At 33.6% G+C, this 16783-nt stretch overlaps 1 protein-coding gene across 1 annotated transcript in view; it reads left to right on the top strand.

Moving 5' to 3' along the window:
- LOC119835823 overlaps window positions 1-15938 on the top strand; it is a 73915-nt gene extending 57977 nt beyond the window's left edge. Inside the window, exons 8-17 of the mRNA XM_038360838.1 lie at window positions 3796-3926; window positions 8019-8142; window positions 9993-10138; window positions 10527-10680; window positions 12165-12414; window positions 12608-12744; window positions 12848-13109; window positions 13262-13515; window positions 13719-13787; window positions 15657-15938. Of these exons, the coding sequence (XP_038216766.1) occupies window positions 3796-3926; window positions 8019-8142; window positions 9993-10138; window positions 10527-10680; window positions 12165-12414; window positions 12608-12744; window positions 12848-13109; window positions 13262-13515; window positions 13719-13787; window positions 15657-15938 (1809 nt within the window). The remainder of the gene's footprint in view (window positions 1-3795; window positions 3927-8018; window positions 8143-9992; window positions 10139-10526; window positions 10681-12164; window positions 12415-12607; window positions 12745-12847; window positions 13110-13261; window positions 13516-13718; window positions 13788-15656) is intronic.
- Window positions 15939-16783: the final 845 nt, after the last annotated feature.

The following is a 16783-nucleotide window of genomic DNA, read 5'->3' as shown; positions in this document are numbered from 1 at the left end:
TACTATTTCGCGCCAATTTTTTCGTGGGAGTGTCGTAGCTAACACGGTGCGAGCTGGCCCAATTCATACCGAAGCATCCTCAACTCCCACGTTGAAAATGTATCTGTTTTAATTTAGTGTCTTTTCCCGGTATTGAACGAGGATAATAAATATTATTTTCTCAACTATCTACAACACCCGAAGCTTTTATTGATAAACTAAAAATAAATCTAAACACATAACCTCTTGTCTGGTGTATAATCCAGATATTTCTGCGAAGTCGCGTATAAATAGTCGGTATTTTATTAAAAGATTATGATGTAATACTGCTTATGCCTTACAAAATTATTAATAAAAATGAGAGCTTTGTTATAACATATTAATACACAGGCGGCGATACAGCATTATAAATAAATTATCAGAGTCATTAGAAAAACCTTGCTACATCTATAATAGATTTTAAATAATTTAAATAATCGTACGAAGCCTGGAGCAAGAAGTTGACTTTACAAACGGAATAGTTATCTGAAATATGTATAACAAGGAGAAAGAAATACTTCTGGGAAATATCATAGCAATTACAACAAACTGTAGCGAAATTACTAATTGCTTGCCAAATCCCGCGGAGTTTCCAAATTCCCAAACAGTTGATGAAGCAGGTTTTGCTTTATTAAATAACAGACACTAAAATTTGACTCATTTAGGACTCTGCGGCACGTTTTGTCCGGATTAAAGAAGACTCTCAATTAGAATGTATTTTTATGGGTTACCGGCTACGAACAATTATAACAACTAGATACACAATTATGTCATTCCGATTTTAATTAACCCGAATAAAGTTACCTAAATTTATTTAAAAAAAAATGCTTTTGCTTTGTATTTATGCGAATTCACCTTTAAGCACTGATAATAAGGTTAATTTTGCGAGTAGATAGGATTCTAAACAATCACATCAAGTATCTACATCTAGGTGTTATTTATGATTGAAGGTTACACCAGAACGACTACGCTGTTATTGCGCCATTCAATTTTAAAACTAATATAACATCATTATTGTAATATCAGCTAGTTCGTTATAAATTATCTCGTCGCTGACCCTAAGCGCTCTGAACGCGGTGTGAAACATTTTTATATTCATTGAGATTACAGAAGACTAAGTGCACTTAAGACATTTATTTGCAAAGACTTATTTATGGTCAACGGTTCTTGAGTGGTCAATTTAACTTAGATTGTGGAAGATTTATATTTTACCTTTGTGTTTATGCACTTGAGCATTGTTATGCATTTATTACTATTCGTTTCACCTAAGTTAAATCTATCATAATATTATAAAGCTTGTTTGTTTGAACGCACCAATCTCAGGAACTACCGGTCCGTTTTGAAAAATTCTTTCAGTTTTAGATTGCCCATTTATTGAGGAAAGCTTAACCCACTGAACGTATTTTGATGATACTTTGCAACGATGAAGCTTATGTACCGGAACAACATATAAGCTATAGAAGTACTTACTGTTGCAGCTAGTTAATTATAGTTATTATCACTCCTCTTTGCACTTTACCTCCCTTCTTTATTCTCCGTAGGTTGCCTGGAAGAGGTCACATACAAGTGATAAGTGTCAATATTCTTTAAATCAAGGTTTTAGGTGAATATTTCAGCTCAAATTACACTTTTGCCTGCGCAGTAATCGCTTACGTTTAATAAAATAAATCGTTCCATTAATTCTACCTCTATAAATACTGCTTTCCCAGAATTTTTTCGTTATATTTAGAGTTAATAACAAGGTAGCCGTTTCACCATTTCCTTTACCAGAAATTTCGTAAAGCTCACTTAAATTTGTAAACTAAAATTTCCGTTTTCCCTAAGCTATATCGCATTTCTAGATAACGTTCCGTAATAGGCCATTGGAAATTGAATAGAAATTGCAGTAAATAGTTTGAAAAATTGTAAATAGTTTTAAATTGCAGTTAACACATGCAATGTAAATATAAATAATTATAGTTACGTAATTATTTATCGTACTACTAATAAACGATGAATTTTTCCATAATTGGGACCACACGATGGGCAACAGATTTCAAATAAAAAAATCATCAATACCGGTTCACCAAGTCGGAAGTTTTTCTTCTTTTTAAAAAAAAAAAAATGGAATTGATAGTCCTTTTTTCAATCGATTGAAAAAAATCTATTTCGTTTAAAAACAATTAGTTAGGCAAAAGTCAATAGATATGTGTTATATCTACAAAAGGGCCTGAAAACACTAAGAAGAGTTCTTTTATTAAACTCTTAAAACCTTTGAAGAAACGATGAATAATGAAAGCGCAAAGTGGAATATTTAATACTCATTACCATATAGGAGAGAAATGTAAGCCTACTCAATTTAAGCATTCGCATATATTTAAATTTTCAATTGAGACTTCTGTTCATAATTGATGTATTTAAACAGTTGGTTAGGTGTCTAAGATATTTTTAACTCTTGGGCTAAAAAAATTGAAGCGAACCGAACACTTCATATATGACACGCTTCGCTTCGCTTAGGTTCGCTTCGCTAGCTCAGAGTATATTTCTGTATAACTACAGCTTTGAAATGAGCCATAGTTGTATTTTACTATTTATTTATTTTTATGTATAAGGAAAGGATTTACGAAGGAGGTAAAGAAATAGACTGGGAAGGAAAAGCCACTTAATGAAAAACAGTACAATGCTACTATTTACCGCCAATTCTCTGTGGATGTGGTACACACAAAACTTTCTCATTATATATAATATATTATATAGTTAAATATATAAAACCCAAAGAAACAGTTTACTTTAAAAAGGTTCACTGATGACAGGAAGATATGTTTATTTGCTGTATCAAGTATATTAAAAGGTATAAGGTAACAATTCGCGGCGTCGCTGATATTTATACCCCCAATCGGTATCCATAAGATGTACATTTTCATATAATAAAACGGTAACCAGAAAAATTCTGTAGAATAAATAAATAAAAATTCCCTAATTGCTATGAAACATGGAATTTTTGTAGAGCCCTCATCTTCTTCTTCGAAAATTCACAAAATATCTATTTTTTTCACATACATATTTATGAAACTTTGTATAAAAGATCTAAATGCACTCCGAGAATCCCACAAAATGCGATTCGCTTACCCCGCCCGCTATTTCTTTACAATTATGTGATGAATTGCGAAATTCAATCACGGAAAAATTATACTCCATATAAATTCGTAAAAAGGACCTCGGCAAAAATAAATCACATCTGGAGTTAATTACCTCGATAAGATAGACCAGTCTTACCGCTAAGCGATCTTAATTAAGGGCACCAATATAATTGGAATCACCTTTACCGTCTACGCAATCTTATTAGTGAAATCAAATGGAAATATTTAGACGATCGTCGCCTTAGTAACCTGCTTTAGATAATGATATATAAAATAGCGGTTTATTTGTATATTATGTTGGTTATATGCTGTATGCCTTATGAACAAACTAAAATCTATGATGATAAAAGTGCATGGAATGTATAGGTTACAAATAAATAACAGAACAGGTATTAGGTCAATTGGAACATTTTACTATGAGGATAAAGATTCTTTATAAGAGTAACCTAGTTTCTAGCCGATTCTTCTCGGTCGAAGGGACCTTCCAAAGCGGTGGTAGTTTAAAAAACACACATGTAAAAGTTTACATACGTTTCGGCTGCCGACGGTCAGCGTGCCGTCAACATGACTAAAACAAATCTAAGCGTCCGACAGCTCGCGCAAATAAAGCACAATGTCTGTCATATCAGAGAGTACATAGTTTTTATTAAATATCTAGCTGGACCGCAACGTGGCGGCGCTGGTCAGCCGTGCTCCGGACTGCCTGCATGAGGCGCTTCCACGTCTTCTGGACCGCGATCCCCAGAACCGCCCCACCACACAGCTGATGCCTCTGATCACCTACTTTCGGTATGTACATTTATAAACATTGTCGCTCGTTGTATACAGTTTGTTGATTTAATACTGTTGAAATCATTTCATTCAAATAAATACATTCGACATAAAGAAACGGAAATTTTAGAAATTTCATGATCAATTGTTTCTTATATCCAAATATAAATCAACAAAATGGATATTTGAAAAAGTAACAGAGTTTTTTTATATTTTAAAAGTATAATTCCTTTTATGACTTCATAACGTATTTTAAACGTGATTTATCTTTAAACAGTAATAAATATTGTCACACACCTATTTACGAGTCTACACTCGTAAATCAAGAATAAATATGTTTTGAAGTCATTTTTTATAATTTTGATTCTTTTACAAGCCACTATATTAATTTGATGTAAAGAGTTAATAGAATCCCTGTAAATAATTTCCATATGTGAAGCATTATGAAAATCCTGTCGTTTATAATCTCACAAACCGAGATCATAGTATAAGTGTTTGTGTAATCAAAAAAGATATTCTATTATTTTTTCAGTTATGATAAAAATATATTTAGAAAATAGACTTAAAAATAATGCAATGACATATGTTCCATAATGCTTCATTTTAAGTATTAGAATATAATATCTCAATTCGAATAAATCACTATCCACCACACGCCACTTCTATTCACTAGGTACACATTTCACATGACACTATAAAACCAAAACACTAATCCGCTTTTTTGTAAATGATAAGATTTTAATAATTTCGAGTGCTATAAAATTTTTAAACAAATTATTATGTGCACTGTTCCTTATTATCTAGGTTAAATAGAAATGAATTATTATCAAAGACTAAATGGACAATTGATGAGCAAATAAAGTACCAAGGCATTCTCCCTGGTGGGATATAAGTGAACACCTAAATTAACCATCAAAAAGGCAGGGTATCAAATGAAAATAAACAAGAGTGATGTCTTACAAACATATACGTATGTACTCTGAAAGACCCAAATGCAAGAATGAATCTACTATATTACCTTACTCTTTGATGGTGGGAAGGAAGAAGTATCTTTCATCAGATCACACCAGAGAGCGAGAAATATACAGCTATGGCACATACGAGTAAAGAAAACTGTATAACCTTGACCGTCAGCTAAGTGCTCAGATTATATATTATTAGCCGCAGGTGCCTTAAACTGCAAGCCGCTGCACCTCTGCCGGCTTATTCTAAAGTGTTATGAAATAATAAATAGTTGTTATATATTTCATGCCGATTCAATTTGCTCCAATTATGAGCTATATTTACGTAAGGTACGAACAATAATATTCAATTAATTGCAGTTAAAATTTCGTATTTAATCTCAATTCATAGATAAATAGTACACATCGTTATTGAAAGGTAAGTCACATCAATTTATTCATTGGTATTCCCTATCCGTTGCATCGAAGTAGAAAAACATGAACTCATTCTCGCTTATTGCTTGTTAAAAGTCATCGGGTAGCACGTCCGCTCGTTAGTAGTTCCACATAAACTCGCTGATTTAGCACTTAAATAACATACAATTACAAAATTACAGCGTGAGATTTGATATTATACATTCACAGCTCATGGAAACGAGCTGCGCAAATGGCAAATTGAATTTTAATTGAATATTGTAAAGGAAATAAGCTTACGTGATGAAGCAGATTATTTCGTAATTCATTGCGAATATTATGTGTGTGTATTTGAGAGCGGGCGTGTTGTCACTAATTTATAGTCTGCTCAAATTTGCGAAATAACAGAAAGATGAAACAAAAATACACAAAGTTGAAAACTGTTACGAATTATCACTTTTAAAATTAAAACGTAAAAAGTCCCCATCCATCCCACACATGCAAAATGCTTTTCAATGTCGAATTTCACAAATAAGGGATTAGCCGTTTATAGCCAGGCGGTTATATTTTACAAATCTGATTATTGCTTAAACTAATGGCAAATAATTTATATCACCGATGCTCTGCGTGCTCCGCTGATTAATCCATAATTTCGTAGATTATTTAATTTTAAATTATCGTCGTATAATTTAAGTCCCTAAATGGAATTCGTTGAATCTGAATAACTACGCAATTTTACTTTCGAAGTGATTTTAATTAATTTGTAATTAAATAGTAAATAATTGAGTTGTCTCGTTTTGAACTACATCCTCTTACAAGTTTGTTACTAAAGTAGCTGTTCAAGTCGCGCAAATGATTCCAGATATCAATTCTATTTACCCAAAGAAGCATTTTCTGGCTCAGAACTAATAACACGTGGTCCAGAGCCAATATTCCACTTCTAGATAGTTCTACGTGAGCACTCACCCATTGTGGTCCATCCGTCCATCCACTGCGTTCAATAATCTCTTGGGATGTTTTCAACACAACGTCTAATTAAACTCACTTTGCGAACGTACTAGCATAGTACAAGATTGGACCTTAAATTCACCATCTGATTGGGACTATATACTGTACTATATACTCAGATAATTCATTTATTTGAAATACATGAGTACTGAAGGCAACAATTTTTTTATTTCATGCAGTGAGTTACATGTTCACAAAAATTAAATAATGCTTAAAATAAGCAAAACATTATATCCGTAATATACCTGGAAAAATTGGTTTAATCGAGAAAACCCCTATTAGTTACAAAGGCTTTTCAAACTGGAATATCTGCCTCAAGTCACCCTTTGACTATAAACTAATCTTTCTATGGGTATCAGATATTTCTTACTTAATACACTTGATGGATTTTGGGGCTTAGCATCTTTTTTGTCCAATTTCGAAAGGATTTAATGTAGGCAAATATTATTATATGCTAGTCGTATATTATTATTATTACATAAAGTTAAAAGAGTTATTCATATAATTATGCAGTTAAAAAAATATTAATATAGTTGATAAGCCTTGGGTAGTAGTAGCAGTGTAAAAATGGAGTAAATAAGAATAGTTTGTTTGTTTGTTTGAACGCACTAATCTCAGGAACTACTGGTCTGATTTGAAAAATTCTTTCACGGTTAGATAGCCCATTTATTGAGGAAGGCTATAGGCTGTATAATATGTACCACGGGCGAAGCCGGGTCGGATCGCTAGTAAAATATAAATTTACCTTTTAGGTTTGGATCGAAAGGAATAGGAAAAATAGGTAGATTTGAAAATAAGGATATTATTCACAGGACAATTAATTTATGCAAGCATGAGAATATAATGTATTTGTTTTACCACACACGCAATTGTAGGACGAAGCACGCAAAGCGGTAATAGTGCTTAGCTAAGGCTGCCTCATTAGCATGCCTTATGAATTTCAGTGCACTGGTTGAGCCATAACATGCAAGACACATAAAATTTGAGAAACATTTTGGTCTTCATTTTTCATAATATACAACGCTCTAAGAAATAACGCTGCTTAATAATGTGTCACCTAACTGTTAAATTTAATAATGTTGTGACAGTAATGCATCATTAAATCTTTTCTATGTTTCAATAAAGCAGATGCTCGCATCGCTCGCAGTATTTGGGATAATGTCTTCATCTGTAAAATTTCACTAAGATCGAATAAGATCAATTTATACACATTTGAACCGTTATGTGCAATCTTAAAGATGTTCTAACTACATTCGATGTTCTTGAATAAAATAAATAAAAAAAAAATACTCTTCATTCCTTTACATTAGAGTCCCATGGGACAGAAGATCTGATAAGACCCGATAAGAACGGTCTCGTGCTCTCTGAGGTCTTGTACGTAAACACATCTAGACGTGTACAAACACGTGCCGCCTCTGTGATTTTTAGATTAGAAAAGTCCGCCTAGTTTTCGTTCGTACAACTCGAGGTAGTCAATTTGTAAACGCTTCAAATGGATGTGCTATTTGTCTTCGTTTCATCTCGTTGTGGCTCAACCGTCCTTAGCGCTACTGGTCATTGGAACACCACTCCGACCCATGCTTAGAACACTGAAATCCAATAATGAATTTAGGAGCTAAAACTTGAATGATTGTTCTTTGTACTGTACGCATACCCAAAAATGTATGTAACGCATTCCAATGCAATTTTGCCACTTTTAAATGTTTTATTTCAAGTTCATTTATAATGAGAGTAAGAGATTGTGTAGATGTGCCAATGAGCCCCCGATACAAGCGTTGGAAGCACTCGATGCAGCGCTGTATAAGGATCCAAAGTCCAGGTGCGAATACTACATGGACCAGCTAATAACTTCACTACCATTCATACCAAAGGTAAGATTTTTTACACTTTTGATAGCAAATTGAACATTGAAGTTTAGTTTGTACAAGTGTCGGGTTAAATAACAGCCCGGACCCCGATGTTTGTTGTAAAAAGCACGACTAACGCGAATTTCCTGCAATTTATATTGAGTTTCTAGTTTCACTATTTGACTCTAGAATCTTTCATACGTTTTATCACAGTTCGTTTGTTAAATAGTGCGTTTCGCTTTCCAATAAGATATAAACGTGAAAAGCGGAATGTTTATTATAGCGTTATTTATATTATAGCGAATATGAATATTCTGTTTATTTAAAACGTCCTTACCGAAATGTTTTGAAATAAACGAATTTGTCCCTTGGTGAATGATAGCTAACTCTGAAGTCAATGCCTTTGCTGTTAACTTTAATTTATTACATGTGAACTATAATTACCATTGTCTTAATATATTAAGTGAAAGTTAAAAATGAAATAAAATTTATTAGCAAGTATTAAGTTCACAACAATGCTCTGCCTTCTGAACTAGCTAGAAGTTTATCAGAAGACAGTGCTTTCTTTTTAAATTTCACACATATAATGATATCGTTTATATTACTTCTTAGGACTGTTATGATTAAAGAATAGAAAGGTAATTTTAAATATTGTGATAAGAATCACAATTGGATTTCCATTAGTCTCTTATACATGTATATATATTATTATGCATAACATCAGACTAAATCGACTTTTTTTTATTTTGTCAATGTTTGGAAATATTATAAGATATGACAGACTTTCGACAACTTTCTCAAACGAAATAAAATTATTTTAATAATTCATTAACTCCATCATCATCATATCATTTTTGCCTCCCTTTTTATAACGAAACAATGCGTTGAATATTGTAATATAATCTTCTATGCCACAGTATATATTAAGAATCTTTGAAGCATTGCGAATTGTATGCGAATTAATATTGCATAAACTATTTTATTTTTAATATAAATATATTTTGATCACATTGTACGCTAAGTAACATTATCTTAGGCATAGTTTTCAATTAATTCGATTTTTTTTTTCGGAATTGGTCACTACAAAACTTTTGCGTTATCTTTTTGTGCATATCAAAACAAATAAGCCATTGTATATAGTATCAATAAGAATACAAACAAAAATAATCATATGACTAATATGATGGCTAGTTCAGATGTCGGACATTTTTATTTGTTTGAATGTTGAAAGGTGTAAACCTTATCGCTTAACATTTCTGTTTAATTCTCAATGTTGTATACAGAATTCTTTATTCATTCAAATTTTATAAATACAACAATGCTTCGTACAACTTTTTAATTACGTTGTCCTTAGAAGATTTCGAAAAAACATATTTTCCGTAACTTCTAGAAGCTCTCAAACTTATTTACAAACTTTCTATGAAGTTACTCCTATTCCCAGAAATGTATACGTTAGTTTTGAGAACTATTTAAAAGGGACATCTCAATGGTGTTTCACTGTTATTGAATCTGTGTTTCACTGATTAAAATAGTTTAGGATAACCATATGGAGGCTATTGAGGTTTATTTGGCTTAATAAACTTCTTAAAGACATTACTGCTACAATTTCAAGCATTGTTTTTTATATATAGGTATTTCAAAAAATTTATAATGTTGATCTGGTTGTGCTTTGCGATACCTTTTGTTTGAAATTATAAGTATTAAATATCAGAGCCTTGAGTAAATTCTCATCTACGAATTGTATTATTATGTACAATTCAATGATTATTTGTTCTTAATTTGCTCTGCCAGCATTTATGAAGTGCGTATATTATATAATAATTGCGAAATGCATTCTTTTCAAAACCAAGTACGGAATAAGATTCGTCTTTCAGAAACTTCGATGGCAAAATGTATGGCCTGTACTACAGTCTGAGTTTAAAATGTCGGAAATGATCCCATCTGTATTGCGACCCGTGTTTTGGCTCATAAACGAATCAACACCTGAGGAATTCGCTACGACGATTTATCCAACACTGAGGTATTATTGCTACTATCTAGACTTTGTCCGTGGGAAATATTGATAAGCAAAAAAACAACGTTTCGACATGTGAGGAACACCTGTTGAGTAATAACCCTGAAAGTTTCTGGAATACTTAAATAATGTCCTCTGCTGCAATTAATAATTGAAGTTCAAATATTAAATTCGGTTCCAGAGATTCTTATCATACATTATAAATACATTATTGCTTCATATAATTGTGACGCAATTGTTTAGATTTTGCAAAAGATAATTTCAAGGTCTATGCAAACCGCTTTTTATACTTAATGTTAAGAATAGTTTAAGGTTATATTCAGACAGATTTCATGATAGACAATTTGTACTTTAAGAACAGGCTTCGTTAAACTAACACGAGAAAATTTTTTAGGAAAGTGATATACTCAGCTAGGGGAGTTCCGATCACAGTAGTTCTATTGGAAAATCTCCACATAATGACAAAGAAATGTAGCAGTGAAGTAGCTCTGGGTGATTTACTACCAATGCTCTTGTACTCGTTGGACTGCAACCTCTATCAGACGCAGGTTTGTATTTCATATTCAGATGGATTCACTCACAAGATGTCTATAGAACAGTGCAGATAGATTTTGAAACAAAAAATTAATAGGAGAAAGAATCCAACTGCAAAGGATAATCTAAAGAAATGAGTGTGAAAATAAATTACGGTTGGAGTGGTCTGAATGTAGGGTCTGAGGTAGGCTTTAATGTCAAAACGGATTTTGTCGATCTCCGTCAAAAGGACCCGTTTCCATTTTCTCATCATTCCCAATCCATTTCTTCTTTCCAATTGTCAATCCTTTCCTTATCCCGTACTCCGAAAGCGCATTCACAAAGGCACTTTCTCTGCGGATGTGTTGATCGCTTACCATGCGGAATAAGACTATCCTGTGGAAAAAGGTTTCGTTCCTTTTAATTGCTTCCTCCCACATCCCGACCTCAGATCGACCGTTACTTATACATCCTCTCATTTTTGTTATATTCTCTTCCTTTTCCAGTTGGTTTAATTATGCCATAATTTTTTTGTTTTTTTTTTTACAATTTTCAACGCTATCTTCACTTTAAACAATTTTGACATAATTTAGTAACTTTATTTTATTTTGAAATATACTAGAAATATGCTATTAAATAAAAATTTATTTAATAAATTGTAATTAACACATACCTGTTATATTTAAATTGTGTATTAATATCTTAATAGTTTAGATAAAAAGGCCAGATGAACCACTTAGCGTCACAGTATCTTGCCTACAATTTATTACAACGTTTTCGACGAATCCTTTCATCATTTCACAGAGCATTGTATATTCTGTGAAATACTAACAGTTGAGTAATTGTTCGAGTGCTTCGTGCACTCATATTTCGTTATGCACACGAAACTTAGATGCACCATAACATTGATTAATTACGGTTGCAGCCATTTTGGTACCACAAATTGTTTCTATATTCAAGCTTGATCGATTCATGCCCTATAAATTCAAAATTCACACTGCAGTCTTGTGTTATTATAAAGAGAAATCTATTTTTCAGAGGATATTCCAAAATGGAATGAAGCTCTTAATTCGATTCTATTTTCTTTTTTTGACTTTGTTACTCGATAACTCGGTGGTTTTCAACCGATCGAGATCTTTTTTGTGTTTGATAGGGATTGCATTGAATTGGTCACATTTTAGAATTTGGAATGGTACCTCCCCCCAGGGACATCGGCGACTTTTTATAAAAGAATTATTATATTTTAAAAACATTTAATCCTATCGTTCAGGATAAAGTATAATTTAGAGAAAAAATAAGGATTACGTTTTTAAATATACCGATATTATCATAAGATTAATCGAGCATGAAAATATATAGAAGAAAAATGTAAGCCCTGATTTGTGAAGCGCATCTATGAGTTCTAGTTAAAGGATCAAGAAAGTGGGTTGACAGCCCAAATGGAAATTGTATGAAATGGTTTTCTTATATATTACTCCATATGAGTAGAACTTGAATAAAAAATAAATTCAATTTGTAGATAGCTGCATTGATTGCATTACAAAACGTGTCAGACATCATCCCTGACAATATTCTGCACGAATCTGTACTTGCAAAGGTGAAAAATCTACTCGAGAAAAATGTGAATGATATCAAGATAATCAATCTCGTACTCGGAGTCTTTGAAAAAATACTTCCCCGAATGAACAATCCGAGTATTGTTAACTTCGTTCTGCCCACGATGCTAACGATGAGGCTCACTAACCCAGACGTGATCAACCGTGTAGTCAGTAAGTATTTTCATACAGCTGCTATGAAGCTCTTTTTTATTTTATTGATCTGTCCTCCTTCTTATATATTGTTAAATTTAGCGCGCTGCGAATTTCAATATACTTTACTTCACTGCTTACACGCTCAGCGATTGTATTGACACATATTGCGAACTTTAACATCGCAATATTTTACATCATGACCATCTTCCAGGGCTCTATAGGGAAATTCTCACCGAAGAGCAATTTGGTCTCTCATGCAACGTTATGGCCAGCGAGTTGATACCATCATTGGTGCCGCAAACTGTCAACACAAATTTGAATGTTGACCAATTCAATAACCTCATTGAGGTAAATACAAATGTTTAGTCCTCTTGTTCTACAACTATAAGTCATTTTGTATGGTTTGTACTATGAATGGAACGGATAATTACATAAAATATATTCAACACAGATTCTATATGATATGCTGGAAAATATTGAGATATACCAGCGACAAAGACTCAAGGCGGAAGGTGCGTCAGCTCCGGGTAGCAACCGCCGCATGATCCGTCAACAGAGGAGTACTGAAAATGTGCCCGCGCCACCTTTCAACATCCCCAACTTGCGCGTAGAACAACGAAAGACTTCGAGCGCAGAGGATATGGCACGAAGGCACTCGGCTGCTACAGCCTCTCAGCCGCCTAGCGCTTCAGGCAGCGTGAGCGCGATAAGGAGCCGTAAGTGGTTAAAGAAAAAAATAAACTTTTTCGTTACTCACCTCAGCTTTAACTACAAAAACTTTGTGATATGTTATATAGCACACATAATTATAAACCAGTGTTCATTTACTACATGGTGATTTAATGCAAATAATTATTTTATCTAGGACTCGGGCAATGGATATTCGGATCAAATAATTCCACTAGCAACGACGGTAACTTCTTGCGCGTAGCGAGTATTTTACCAAACCGACGTTTATCTGATAATACTTTAATGACACCAAAGATACGTATTGCACCATCTTGCGCTTCCTCCCCTGGTGGAACCCCTGGAGGAACAGCCGGCCTGCCGAGCCGCCGACATTCCAGTATAGGACCCCAAGAACGTCGGTTATCCACAGCAAATCTTTCGCCGCCAACCGTAAGTGCTAAATGTTAACACAGCGATATATTGTTAAGTACACCTCCAGAACATGACGATACAAATCATTTTAATATTTCATACAAAACAGCTTTACAGCACACACACATCTTACAAATTGTTATTAGAAAAATCTAATAACACTCAGATCGGTATAACGTAGCACTTCAGGAGGTTCATATAATATTCTTCTCATATTTTAGCATACCCGCCAGTCAAGAGGGCGAGGTTCAGGTTCAAGCCTGTCTGTACCTTCGACTTCAAGAGTTGGCGTAAGTTGTACTTTTCCGAACATACCTATGTGGCCCTGAATTTTGAGTGTCGAACGGCTTAACATTGATGTGGTCTGTCCTTCTGCGGTTCTGATTCCCACATGGACTGGGTCCTATCATACTCTCATCACCATCAAATGTCACTGCACGTTCCTCGTTGACGTCATCACGTGTATCTGTCCCACTCACTTCCATTGAAACATGCTATCTCTTCTAATCCTACGTGAAGATCGACATATATATATAACTCACAAAAGATGTGATGCATGCTAAACTTATGACTGGATCGTGATGCATGTTGCCGCACCGCGTTGCTCATCTATGTTACCTGGAGTGTAGTCACTCCGTCACACGCTAACCTCTACCAGCGTAAAAATTATTGGTGATCAACATTCAAATTGGCTATACAATTGGCAATTCAAAACTTAAAAAAAAATATGCATTCCAAATTCAAAATTGAAAATTCTGGCGCCATCTACTTAAAAAAATCTCTTCCAAATCTGCTCGAAGCTCGTCAACGAGGAGGAATGAAGTGAAACCTTGCGCCAAGGTAGACTTCGCAGAATACGTTTTATGGCCTTCGTAAAAGACACGATCGTTTATGCCCTTGTATGTCATTGGTACAGAGCACGGTTCAAAACTTTCACAGAACATACTACTTAAAACCATTCAACAAACTCAGTGTAATCAAACATTTTCTCTTGATTTGAACTACATAATTATGTAATGATTTCATGGGTGGTGGGTATAAAACTATAATTGAATAAGCGTAATTGGTCTCCTGCGAAATCTACCTTTTATAATGATGATCAGGTGAAATTCAAAGCAGAACGAATTGGCAAACAAAATATTTATCGCTGACTCATTTACTGTTGCTATCTGTTCTTCCGCGCAGCTTGCACGGAGCATGATCGTGAGTATCATTCCTATTTTGGATTATTTATTGGCAAAATTACATTTCCTCACATTTTCAGCAATTCACGACACACTTTGATGTTATTGTTCCTTTAGATTAAACAAAAAATAAGTTTATTTTCTCAGATCACAATGAATCATGGTAACATTTCCGTGAGTAGTACTTGTAACGTAGTGTAGTTTAATTTAAATTCTACGTATATATATCAATGATATTATTATGCTTTTTATGCTAAACCTTATTTCATATTGAAATGCATACACAATGAAAGCATGAATTGCATATTCCTTTTCCTAAACCTAAACCTAGACCAATATTAAATGAGTATAAATTTCAAATATTATTTACATATTTATCGTAAAGCTTTTGCCGTGTATTCAATATTATGTTATATTACTGTTGTTATTTAATAAAGTACCGATTAGTCCATTCGACACAAAAATCTCTCTTGGTACCCATGTGCTCAGGAATTAACCAGATACTTTATTCAATGACTTTACAATAAAGTAGAATGACGAAAATCCCCAATTTTTTATTTGATTTATGAAAAAATATTTATTATTATTTAAATTTTATTGATTATTAATTCAAATTATGATTCAATATATAACATGAGTTTAATTTTTAATGAGCACTACGAGGTTTTCTCCACGTATGATTAATGTATCGTTAATAGCGAATGGTCACGCTGTAGTTATTCTTCCAAATATTTAACTCAATTTTTTCCGCTTTGCTGTTATATCTTGTTAAATAAACTAAACAACCATTATAAATATACCTACAGCGTGGCATCGCTACAATTAAAGAAATAAAAAATATTTTTTAATTTTGTTAACGTCATATTATAAACATGTTCAGCTCTTAAAGGATATCGAACTTAAACTGTCACTAGAGGTGTAGAGCTAAGAGAAATATACAACAACGTACTAATGTGATATAAATTGTATGATCAGGGTGGATCGATGCCGAATACGTCGTCAAGTGTCCCATTTCTGGCGGCGACGATTGGCTCGCGCCGAACGTCAGCGCAGGGAGGCTCCCAAGGCTCCGGCCTCCTCTCCCACGTGGTAAGATACTTTCCCCAGGGCTCCACTGCTAGTAGCCCCCGGCGCACCCGCAGCCGTTGGTACCAAAACACCTCTAGGAGCACCACCAGAGTAGTCCGCGACACGACCGAGCTAATTGTCAGGAAGTGTCCGTCTCTCAACATGTACTTCTTACGTTACTATTCGTAAATCACAATTACCCGCGTCGAGTCTACTTCTTGCAACTTTCAAGTAGGCCGTTTCTAATTTTACAAAGTGCACTTTTGTTACGAACATGATTATCTTTTCAATTTTTAAAATATTTCTGCCATTTTCAATATCCATTAAACCTTTTATCACACAGTTTACCTGTTAATGTTTTTAATAGCCTGCGCTGTATTTTAACATAAATAAATGCCTCAAAATTGCAACCCATCGAAAGGTCAGGCGCTGTACGTTGCGAAAAGTAGACTGAATGCAAAGGCTTGTACAGTTTAAAATGCATAAGAGTAATTATTTTTCATTGAAATATTCCTGTGCATTTTGAATTTATAGATCAAATGTCTTTTTGTGAATATCACGCCGTCCTGGCGACCTTTATCCTAATTTGTTGATGTTAGTTTCAATTTTCAGTTTCTATGTTGTATTAAGGTGTTAGTTTTTTTGCGTTTCATAGATTCTCTCTTCTATGCGAAATTATTTTATCGTTTCCGTTTTTAAAACGTTTAATAGATTTCCTTATTTTAGTTTAAAATAATTTGCGAAAAACTTTATTTAAAATTATCTATATTGGAGGGATTTGACTAGGAAAGGAATTGGATTGATTTTATTTGTAAAGTAAAATCAATCTAAATAGAATATTATGACAGGAAAATAATAGCATTACTAGATTTGTAATGCTGTAACAGTGATTGTTAACGTTTATGATGATCGCTTTTAAGTTTGTTTTGTTCCCAATAAGTCAAAGAAAGTGGAAATTAGAATTACGAAAGGGATTTTTATAGAAAGCTTAAAGCACACCAGAACCAATTAAGTCTGGTTTGTAAGGGCGGGGT

The sequence above is a fragment of the Zerene cesonia genome, chromosome Z (genome assembly GCF_012273895.1).
Source record: "Zerene cesonia ecotype Mississippi chromosome Z, Zerene_cesonia_1.1, whole genome shotgun sequence".
Taxonomy (NCBI): domain Eukaryota; kingdom Metazoa; phylum Arthropoda; class Insecta; order Lepidoptera; family Pieridae; genus Zerene; species Zerene cesonia.
This window is presented reverse-complemented; position numbering and strand designations above follow the sequence as displayed.